The 12,084-nt window shown below is 41.3% G+C and overlaps 1 protein-coding gene across 1 annotated transcript in view; it reads left to right on the top strand.

Annotated features, from left to right (window-relative positions):
* Positions 1-314: 314 nt before the first annotated feature.
* The window catches only part of MCC (MCC regulator of WNT signaling pathway), a 429,487-nt gene continuing 417,717 nt past the window's right edge, over positions 315-12,084 (top strand). Inside the window, exon 1 of the mRNA XM_043588824.1 lies at positions 315-1,463. Within this exon, the coding sequence (XP_043444759.1) occupies positions 979-1,463 (485 nt within the window). The 5' untranslated portion in view covers positions 315-978. The remainder of the gene's footprint in view (positions 1,464-12,084) is intronic.

Genomic DNA, 12,084 nt, shown 5'->3' with positions numbered 1-12,084 from the left:
TGTCCCAAGTGAGGGAGCCAAATGGAATCTGTAGTGTCTTTTCTAAACCAGCCTCAGAAGTCAAGAGAATCACAAAGGCCCACTCAGGTTCAAGGGAAGGCAAACAGTCTCCACCTCCTGATGAGAGGTGCACCAAAGAATCTGCAGATGTGTTTTAAAACTACCACAGGAATTCTCAGACCTCTGGCAGAAAGTCTGGGACAGAATAATGAGTCATTCCCTAAACCACAAATTGGTTCATTGTGGTTCCTTTTCTGCTGTGGTGGAAGGATACTGTTGTGTTTAAGGCCTCCTGCTCTGGAGTTAGACTGCCTGCCTGGGCTTGCCTCTGCCCTGACACTTACTAAGCCTGGAACCTTAAAGCAAGTCTGGGTGCCTTGGTTTTCTTATCTGTAAATTGGGGATAATGAGAGCTAACAGTTATTAAGTGCTTAGTAGGTATCAAAATATACTATCTTATTTTGTAATCAAGATACTATATGAAGTAGTTACCTACCTCCTAAAACACAGGGTTGATAATAAAGAGATATCTTTCAGGTGTGTAGTGTGGGTCAAATGAGACCATCTATTATGTTCGCTCTTGATGGTATTAAAACTGTTGGGGCAAATTCTAGTGACGTCAGGTCAGGAGCTGTTTCCAGAAATGGACCAAACGTTCACAATGCCACACAGGAGAGCAGATTATTTCCAGTATAGTGTTGACGATCAGCCGGAGTTAAGGAGGGTCAGATTTCTTGACAGGTGTTAAAAATGCACAAAACCCTAGACATTAAAGGGTCTCATCTGGGGCTATGGGTTCAGAATCCAGCGCAGTCTTGCAGCCTGGGACTAGAAGAGCCGCTCTGAGTTGGCAAAACGGGAGTGTTTATCTTTTTCCTGAAAAGAAATCCACGACTCTGGGCGGTTGGAGGAGTTCCGCCGGGAGCACACTCCCTTCTGCTTGAGTCCCCAAGTGTCAAGGGCCCGCGTCGAGGTTGGATGCACGGAGTTGACACCCTTCCAGGAGACCTCCTGTGTACTCTGCCCCCCCTCGCGTCCCCTCGCGTCCCCTCGCCATCCCTGGCTCCCCGACTCCACGATCCACCTTCCCCTCCTCCCTCTCCGCTGAGGTGCCTACTCCCGCGATTGCAGGGCGCCCATCTTCCCAGCCCGGGCAAAACCCGGAGAGCTGGAATCCCGCGCCGGGAGCGCCCCGGCGGCCACTGGGCATGCTCCGTTGTCAGGCAGGTTCGGGGCTGCGAGCCGCTTTTGCGCCTCGCGGATTCCTCCCGCGGCCGCGCGTCCTCCTCTTCCCGAGCAGGCAGCGGGCGCATGATGGCGGCGGCGGGGAGCGCCAGCGGCGGTGGCAGCAGCGGCGGAGGCGGCGGCAGCAGCAGCAGCGACACATCCAGCACTGGCGAGGAGGAGCGGATGCGGCGCCTCTTCCAGACTTGCGACGGCGACGGCGACGGATACATTAGCAGGTACTCGGGGAGGTACGCGGAACGGGCTGGGGCGCGCGACCAGCCTCTCCGACCCTTCCTCTGCCCCCTCTCCCCAACTTCCAGCAAGTTGCTCAGAAGCTCACGGGGAAAGTTGGCGGCGACTCTGAGAGCGCATCGCTGGCTCGGCCACTGAAGCCTAGGGGCTGATCCGCTCGCCTTCTGGTGGTGCTAGTTGGTCCAACTTTTCCCAGCGCTGTCTTTGTCTGGGCGTCGGGAGACATCTCTTTAGGATGCAAGCCCTTCCCGGGTCGTGGAGCGTTCGTGCCTGTGGGGAGAGGAGTTCTGGCCGCCTGTCCCAGGTCAGAGGGGTTGCTCGGCAGTCTCGGGCTCCTGGGTGTCAAGATGCTTTGGCACCAGGGAGCGATCAGTCCGGCTCCTCAGTGGACAGCCCTGGGGCCAGACCAGGATAGGGATGTGCTCCCAGTGACAGCTTTGGACGTGAAAACAAGCTGCGAAGAACTTTCGGGTGGTGCAGAGCCTCTGTGTTCCAAACTGGGGAACCCACAGAATGGACATAGCTTGCCACCCAGTACTGATTTAAACCTGTTAGCCTGAGGGGAACCAAGTGCGTAGGCACCAATTGGGGGTTTAGAGGTGAGTCTGTAATATAGACCCGACTCCGTACCTCAGCTCCAGAAGCTAACCAGGTGAGTGGGGTGTCAGGACACCTCTGAGTGACCACTCATAACCCTCCCTGTGTTTGCTTCTAGATTCCGTATAGAAGCTGTGTTGAGGCTTCAAGCCGCAGGGCTTGGCGAAATGATTACTTCTGCCCACATTTTTTATCACTTATCATACAATGATGGTGAAGAAGGCAGTGTAATGTCTTGTGGTATGCTTCTTTGAAAGGTTGACATAAGGCACTGAAGACCTTTCATGCTGAAATTTGAATTGCCTTCTAGGAAGAAGTCCACCTAAGTTGTATATGACATGTTAATTTAGCCTTTGTCTTGGAATAGTAAAGATCTCTAAAAAGCCCGGCTGCCTCCTGCTGATTATCCTTGCCTACTTAGAGAAAAAAAGAGTGGGGAATTTCCGCCCCCACCCCCCAATTTTTATAAGATCTCTGAATCAGGTAATTTGACATGTAAGATTTTGGCAATTAAAAACATAGTTTATTTGGGACTCCATTCAATTATGATAATTCTTGGCTGAATTTTATTACTTTTCTAGAGTTTCATTAGGAACCATTGAGAAAGATACCAGAAAACTTTGTGGAGTAATTCTATTCTGAAATGGGGGAAAAAATGTAATTCCAGTTAACCCCACATAGATTTTCATCTGGAAGTCTTTCCCTGTTTTGGTTCTGTGATAAAAAAATTTCATCATATAGTGTAGATTTTTTTCCTACTTGAAAAGCCTACGTGAATTTCCTACTCGAATGGCCATTGTGTTATTTACAATAATAAAAAACAGTCTACATTCTTCACATTAGGATGCACAAAGAGTTTAATTTCACATGGGCAAGGGTGTATGTAGAACACTAGTAGAATTCTCTCCTTCCCTTCCTTAGATTTGGCCTATTAGTATGTTGCTTTATCTGAACTACGCTTTTTGTACAAATGTTCATTTTTTAAAAAAAAATTTTAATGTTTGATTTTGAGGGGGGTGGGGTACAGAGAGAAAGGGAGACACAGAATCTGAAGCAGGCTCCAGGCTCTGAGCTGTCAGCACAGAGCCCAATGCAGGGCTTGAACCCACAAACTGTGAGTTCATGACCTAAGCCGAAGTCGGTCGCTTAACCGACTGAGCCACCCAGGTGCCCCTGTTCATATTATTTTAAATGGTGGCTGTCTCTACCCCAAAAGATAATGAATTCTGGAGGCATAATTTGAGGATTTTGTTTTGGAGGCTGAGGCATTGTATGTAAGGGGGTAGTAAAGAGGAGATTTCATATTAAAGTAGAAACCTACTAAGGCAAAAGTGGAAAAAACTGTATCATTCCTTGAGTCATATCATTTTAATATATCTGCTTGAAAGATGAAAGGTGCGTGCAATAATGAACCCTAAGCCATAATTTTGCCTGTGGGCAGAGTTGCTCTTGAAGTTATTTTATGCTATGACCAAATTCCCATTTAAGAGGAGTTCAGGGATAGCAATCTCATTGAAACGAGGCACCAAGGATCTTCTCTAGAAGTATGTTTACATAGCAAGCACAGTTTTACCTGGAATATATGTTTATTTGATGTGGCATGGGAAATGGGGTTAATGAAGTTAGGTGGCATTAAATGACTCCCTCTCTGAAGTTGCTCCTTTGTGCTCCCTTTGTTTAATGACCTTTACTGACCACTCAACAGTAGGTGATAAGGAGTGGAATGCTGTGAATTTTCTCTTTTATAAACATGAGAGTTGGACTTTCTACATTAAGACCTTAAAAATCTTGGATTCTTTAAAAGATGTTAAGTTTATGTTCGTAGTACACCACTGTATCTGTTAGGATTTCAGTTGGCTGTATATAATGGAAAACGAACTATAGTCAAATAAGTACAGACTTTCTTACCTAGAGGTCCGGAGGTGGTTCATTCAGGCTGGGACAGCCATTCCACAATGGCATTAATGCCCAGCTTCCTTCTATCTCTCTACATCGCTATTCTTGATATAAAATATTCATCCTCATGGTTATCTCATAGTCTTAAAAAATGATTGCCCTGTCTCCAGCCTCATGTCCAGGTTCCAGGCAGGAAGGTACAAAAAGAAGATGAAATGAGTAGAGCATATATCATTAAGGCAGAGCTTTCTCAAATCCCTTAATTGAAATCTTATTGGTCAAACTATATCACCTTACCATGGTGACTTTCAGTAGAGTTCAAGGAAGCATCTAATTTGATTAGTCACATTGCCTCCTAAACAAAATCTGAGTTCTGTTACTAAGAGCAGGGAATGGATATTGAGTAGGCAAGAAGCAACCAAAACATATAATAAAACTTCCATGGTAACCCTCATTCAACTATATTGGCTTTGGTCCTTTGCTTAACTCTCATTCTCAAACAGGAGTGGGCTGGAGGTCTCATGTTTAGAGGAAGGCTAGTGGAAGATAGATTGAGACCAGGAGGGGAAATGTCAGGGCACACCACTTCAGGAAGAGGGAAGTAAAGGTTAGGGCTTTGAATCTTCAATATTCTCTTGGCCCAAGCTTCCTTAGCTGGCTGACAAAAAAGGCACCAGCTAACTGGAGATTCCTGGACTTGCTGCCTCTGCCCAGGAACTTCCAGCCTGCTACCAGGACCCAGAATAATCCCCATGGATAGTTAAGCTGGAACTGACAACTACTGTTAGGTGGAGCCAAATTGCAGCTTGGACAGGGTAGGATTGGGACTGTATAGTGTCATTTCATTAACTACGATGACTTAACCCCACATTTTATGGTATTGAATTTTTTGGACCCTATTTATCATGGTATAGGAGGTGGTAGGGTTACTCTATTTGTTGAGATTAATTTCCCTTTGGAATTGTAAAGCTTCTTATTTTTACCTTTAAGTTTTAAGAAACCATCTTGAACATTTGACAAATATTAAAAACCACCATTTACCTTTGTATCTAGTTGCCAAGCCTCAGCTGAAATGTTGGTGTCTTAGAGAGAGCTTTCCTGACCACTGTATCAAAGGTTAGCTCTTCCCCACCAATATCCTCTGTCATAGTACCAAGGGCTTTCTTCCAAAGTACTCTTTACAACTTGTAATTGCATTTCTATTTCCTACTTGTTTGCCTGTTCATTGTCAGTCTCCCACTAGTTGTAGCTTCATGAGGGTAGGAATTATGCTTATTTTGTTTAAACAGTACAGTCAGGGGGTGCCTGGGTGGTTCAGTCGGTTGAGTGTCTGACTTCAGCTCAGGTCATGATCTTACAGTTCGTGAGTTCAAGCCCCGTGTCAGGCTCTGTGCTGACAGCTCAGAGCCTGGAGCCTGCTTCAGATTCTGTGTGTGTGTGTCTCTCTCTCTGCCCCATCCCACTCATGCTCCGTCTCTCTCTCTCTCTCTCAAAAAGAAATAAACTTTGAAAAAAAAACCAGTACACTCAGGATCTAGTGCAGTATTTGCCATACAGCATACAATCAGTAAATTCTGATGAAGAAATGACCAAGAATAAAGATTGGTATGTTCATGAATTTTGAAAAATCTTCCAAGCATTTTCATTTCCAAGCATATTCCATGTTTATAAAGTACTTTAAATGTAAGTGTATTTTATTAAAGAATATTTTCCTTTAAAAATAACTTCTTTCTGGTTATATAAAAGATATTCTTTGTTGACAAATGGGAAAATACAGAAATGTTTAAAAATAAAATAAAAATTATCCATTATCCCATAGCCAAGGAATATCATTTCTATTTTCCTGGTGACATAGCTACATCATATTATTCCTCTAGTACATTAAAAAGGATTGGATAAAAGGAAAGACATCCCATGTTCACAGATAGGAAGATTTAATATTGTTATGATGTCAGTGCTTCCTCAAGCTGATCTACAGATTTAATGCAACCGTTTTCAAAATCCAAGCTGCCATTTTATGCAGAAATTGACAATTTGATCCTAAAATTCATATGGAAATTCAAGTAACCCAGAATAGTCAAAACAACCTTGAAAAAGAAGAACCAAGGTGGAGGATTCACACTTCTCAATTTCAAAACTTACTGCAAAGCAACAATAATCAAGACAGTGTGGTAGTAGCAAAAGGATAAACCTATAGATCAATGAAATAGAACTGGGAGTCCAGAAACAAACCATGTGTCTATAATGAATTTATTTTTATTTTATTTTATTTTTTTAAAGTAGACTCCATGTCCAGGATAGAGCTGAATGTGGGGCTTGAACTCATGACCCTGAGATCAAGACTTGAGCTGAGATCAAGAGTTGGATGCCTAACCAATTGGGCCACCCAGGCACCCCACTATAGTGAATTTATTTTTAACAGGAGTGTGAAGATAAGGGTTTCAAATTCAGGGGTGAAATAGGGAAAGAATAGACTTTTTGACAAATGGTGCTGGGGCAACTGGTAGCCACATGTGAAAGAATGAGCTTGGACACTTTCTTCACATACAAAAGTGTATATATTCCTCATATACAAAATGTATATAGTCCTCACATACCTCACATGCAAAAATGAACTCAAAATGGATCAAAAACAAATGCTAAGAGCTAAAACTATTAAACTCTTTGAAGAAAACATAGAACAAAATCTTTGTCACCTTGGATTTGGTAATGGATTCTTATATATGACACCAAAACACAGGCTACAAAAGAAAAAAATAGATAAATTGGGGTTAATTAAAATTTTTAAAACTGGTGCTTTACAAGGCACTCTCAGAAAAGTGAAAGATAACCCAAGGAATGGGAGAAAATATTTACAAATCATATATTTGGCAAGGAATTTGTATATAGATTATATAAAGAACTCTTATAACTCAATAATAAAAAGATAAATAACCCAATTAAAAATGGACAAAGGGTCTGAATAGACTTTCTCCAAAGAAGATATGCAGATGGACAATAAACACATGAAAAGGTGCTCAACATCATTAGCCACTCGGGAAATGCAAATCAAAGCTACAATGAGTCACTACTCTGTATCCAGTAGGATGGCCATATCAAAAAGTCAGATAATAATATGTGTTAGCAAGGATGTGGAGAAACCAGAATGCTCATACACTGTTGGTAGGAATGTAAAAAGGTGCAGTCACTTTGGAAAATAGTCTAGTAGTTCCTCATAAACTTAAACATAGAATTCCCATATATATATTCCAGCAATTCTACTCCTAGGTATATATGCAAGAGAACTGAAGACATATGTCCTCACACAAACTTACGCATGAATGTTCACAGAAACATTATTCATAATAGTCAAAAGATGTAATCAGCCCAAATGCCTATCAACTGATGAATGAACAGGCAAGATGTGATCTATCCATATAGTGGAATATTACACCGTCATAAAAAGGAATGAACTACTGACACCTGCTACAACATGGATGAACCTTTTTTCTAAATTTTTTTAAAATTTATTTTTGAGAGAGAAAGGGAGAGACAGAGGGTGAACTGGGGAGGGGCAGAGAGAGAGGGAGACACAGAATCTGAAGCAGGTTCCAGGCTCTGAGCTATCAGCACAGAGCCTGATGTGGGGCTCAAACTCACAGACTGCAAGAGCACGACCTGAGCTGAAGTCGGATGCTTAACCGACTGAGCCATCATGGTGCCCCAACATGGATGAACTTTGAAAGTGTTACGCTAAGTGAAAGGGTCCATTCCCAAAGACCATATAATATATGATTCCATTTATATGAAATGTCCAGAATATACAAATTTATAGAGACAGAAAGTAGATTAGTGATTGCTTTAGGGCTGGGGGAGGACGATAGCTAAAGAGTGCGGGATTTCTTTTTGAAATGATGAAAATCTTCTGAAGTTGGTTGTAGTGATAGTTCCACAATTCTATGAATATACTAAAAACGATTGGATTGTACACTTTACATGGGTGACTTTTATGGTAAGTGGATTATATCTCAATGACGCTATCATCAAAATAAAAAAGATTGGAAAATGTGATTTGTAATGATAATATCCCATTATTTATTCAATTTATTTGATTATCCTTCAATTGTTGGACATTTAGATTGTTTCCAGTTATTTGCTTTGGAATTTTGTTAAATCTAAGATGATACAGGTTGGAACACACATTGTTTTCTGTATCAGTCACACTATGATAAGATACAGATCATTGAATAGATTTTTAATTTTATTTATATTGGAAGTTCTGCCTTAAACTTCTTTAGTCATAGATTTTATATTTTACTCTTGTGCATACATAAAAAAAGGAGAATAGGCTATCATATTGTTCAAAATGATCCTAAAACTTCTTCACAATTAAAGTGCAAGTCTTCCAAATCACTTTTTGGTTCAGAGTATTGATGTTGGGTTTTAATATCCAGTATCAGCCTCAGCGGCATCAAAACATTCAGGGATGCAGCATTTCTTTAAAGGAGGCCCCACTGTTTGCTACAGGATTGTCATTTAAGATGCTGACACCTTTTGGGGCACCTGGATGGCTCAGTCAGTTAAGTGTCCGACTTTGGCTCGGGTCATGATCTCGTTGGTCATGAGTTTGAGCCCCACATTGGGCCTGTGCTGACACCTCAAAGCCTGGAGCCTGCTTCTGATTCTGTGTCTCCCTCTCTCTCTGCCCCTCGCCTGCTCACACTCTTTCTCTTTCTCAAAAATAAACATTAAAAAAAAAAGGTGCTGACACCTTTTTGCAATTACTGACATTGGTATTTCTGGACTTACCAGAAGGTGTCAATGGAAGTAGCCAGGACTTGAATTCTTAAGGAAGCATGAGAGTTATGCTTCCTTAAGAATTCTTACTGACTTATGCTACTCATGTTACCGGGAATAACAACATGATTCACACTACACAAGCAATTATAACTGTGTCAGCGCCAGGCCAACAGAATTATAAGAAACATTCAGATTTCACAATATTAAACTATGCATCTTAGAAGTTTGAAATACAGTATTTTATATAATGCTAGAATAAACACCTTCATGGTTCCATGTACTGTATTACTAAAGAATGAGTCAAAAGTGGAATTATCAGTGAAATGTATGAACTAGAATTGCTTTGCAAACATTTTGCTTCATCTTCTGTGAACAATAACAGCAACTACAACAAGAGGATTTCAGGTCAAATGGAGACTACTGTAATGTTTAAAGAACCACAGACTTGCAAATAAACAGACTCTATTATTCTTTCCCCGGACAGTTAGCAGAAATATGGTTTAGGGAGGGTAGAGAGAGGAGTCATTTGGCTTTAAAAGTTACAGGAGACACTTAAACAGATGGTAAATGGAGTAGAAAGACTATGCCTTATAGATTCCTTGTGTCATGGCCAGGTAGATCCCATGATATAAGGATTATTCTTAAAGGTGATAACTCTGGAACACAATTTTTTAAAAGTTTTATTTATTTATTTATTTTGAGAGAGAGAGAGAGAGAGGGAGCGAGCGCCAAGTAGGCGGGCAGGGGAAGAGAGAGGGAGAGGGAGAGAATCCCAAGCAGACTCCAAGCTCAGCAGGTAGCCTGAGGCAGGGCTTGATCCCACAACCGTGAGATTCTGACCTGAGCCCATATCAAGTCAGACGCTCCACCAGGTGACCCGTTCCCACAATTTTAAAAAGAGAGTCTTTGGTGATATTCAAAGAACAGTATAACCAAAGCCAAACTTTGAAGAAACTGAATAATATTGAAAGCTTTAAAACTATAATCAAACCATAACATCACTCGGAAAGGCACAAACTGAACCTAAGTGAGGGGAAAAAAGGAAATCCATTATAATTAATATGAGGGAGAAAATTTTGAGTGGGACAAATTTTGTACCCAGTCATCCAGAAGAACAAACTCTGATACACAGTATTTCCTGAATCACAATTTTTTTCACATGTAAAGATTCTTAAGAATCATGTCACCTAGAACTTCCCAAACTTGAGTCATTTGTCTACCACATTTATGATCTTTCCATATCACTGGCCACAACCTCTTCCTTGAATTTAAGAAAGGAATATGCAGTAACAGCATATTTGACTTACATGTCTGAAGACATCTCAAACGCAGCATGTACAAAACAAAATTCCTGACTCCCCTCCCCAACTCTTCCTCCCTCTGTTTTCTTGATTACAGTAAATGTCTTTTCCCTTGCTAGTTGCTCAAATCAGAAAATAAAGTCATCCTGCATTCTTCTCTTTTCTATCAGTACATTCAGTCCATCAACTAACCCACCAATTCTGCTTTTAAAATATAGCTTCTTGGGGGCACCTGGGTGGTTCAGTTGGTTAAGTGTCTGACTTTGGCTCAGGTCATGATCTCACAGTTTTTGAGCTTGAGCCCTGCATTGGGCTCTGTGCTGACAGTGTGGAGCCTCCTTGGGATTCTCTCTTTCCCTCTCTTTCTGCCCCTCCCCTTTCTCTCTCTCTCTCAAGAATAAATATATAAAAAATATATGTATAGCTTCACCATGACAGTTTTTCATCACCTTCCTACTTAGGTACAAAATATCACCCATCTCACACTGAGATTAGTACAACAGGCTCCTCCTTCTGCCCTTGCCCCCTCCACCCTCCACACACTCAGATTATGCATACTGCAGCCAGGTGACTTATTGTCAGTCAGATGATGTTATTCATCTGCAACATAGTGGAAAGGGCCCTGGATCTGAGTCAGGAAAGTTGGGTTCACCCCAGGCTCTGCTACTAAGTAATTATGTGACTTAGTACGAGTCCCTGCCTCTGTCTTAGTTTCCTTACCTATAAAGTGAGATGATAAAACACTCATCTGTGTTTTCTCTTGCTTGGGGTTTGTTGAAATTCTTGAGTCTGTAGATTTAATTTTCATCTAACTTGGAAATTAACCAGCCATTATTTTTTTCAAACATCTTTTCTGTCCCTTCTCTAATTTCTTTTTAGGACTCCAATTATGCACATATCAGATTGCTTGATATTTGCCCACTTCTCATTGAGGTTCTGTTAATTTTTTCCCCTATCTTTTTTCTTTCTGTGCTTCCTTTCGGATAGTGTCTATTGTTATATCTTCAAATTTTCTGATCTTTTCTTCTGCAGTGTCTAAGCTGCTATTAATCCCATTCATATTTCATTGTATTTTTCATTTCTAGGAGTCCCATTTAAATATATGGAGAGTATTTAATAGCTACTTTAACTTCCTTATCTATTAATTCCATCATTTCTGTCATTTCTGGGTCTGTTTTTTTTTTAAATAATTTATTTATTCTTTGGGAGAGCACAAGCCAGGGAGGGACAGAGAGAGGGGGACAGAGGATCTGAAGTGGGCTCTGCGCTGACAGGCTGACAGCAGTGAGCCCATGTGGGTCTTGAACCCATGAACCACAAGATCATGACCTGAGCTGAAGTCAGACGCTCAACCGACTAAGCCACCCAAGTGCCCCTCTGGGTCTATTTCTATTGATTAATTTTTTTTACTGCCTATGGGACATATTTCTGTTTCTTTGTATACCTGATAATTTTTGGTTGGAGATAGGACATTATAACTTGTTGAGTTCTGGCTTTTGTTGTGTTCCTTTACCTTGTTCTGGCATGCTGTTGACTTTGGATCTTTTGGGAGCTTACCTTTAAGCTTTGTTAGGCAGTATCAGAATAGCCTTTAGTCTAGGATTAATTTGGCCTCTCCAGATCTCTGGAGCTCTCTTTCTGAGACATTCCCTCATCTTCCCTCTGTACCACAAGTTCTATCCACCTTGGATTTCCTGAACTTTGTTCTTTATCTTCTCAACTCAGTGGGACCACTGGGTGATGGTTTCCCTCTCCTATTCTGCAGCCTGTAAATTGCCCCCAGGCAGTAAGTTGGTATAATTGTAGACTCATCTTGCTGGTTTACCTTTACTCAGGGATTGTAGTCTTGTGCTGTTATATAATGTCTGGAAATTATTATTTCTTATATTTTGTCTGGATTTCCAGTTGTTTAGGTAGGAAAGTAAGTCTAGTCTCTGTAATTATCTAAAGACCTGAAGTGGAGTTGTGATTTTTCTTTTTGAGTGTCTTAAAGTGGGCTTGCCTATTTGGAAGCACTCTGTTTATTAAGTTT

Source organism: Prionailurus bengalensis, chromosome A1 (assembly GCF_016509475.1).
Source record: "Prionailurus bengalensis isolate Pbe53 chromosome A1, Fcat_Pben_1.1_paternal_pri, whole genome shotgun sequence".
NCBI lineage: Eukaryota > Metazoa > Chordata > Mammalia > Carnivora > Felidae > Prionailurus > Prionailurus bengalensis.
This window is presented reverse-complemented; position numbering and strand designations above follow the sequence as displayed.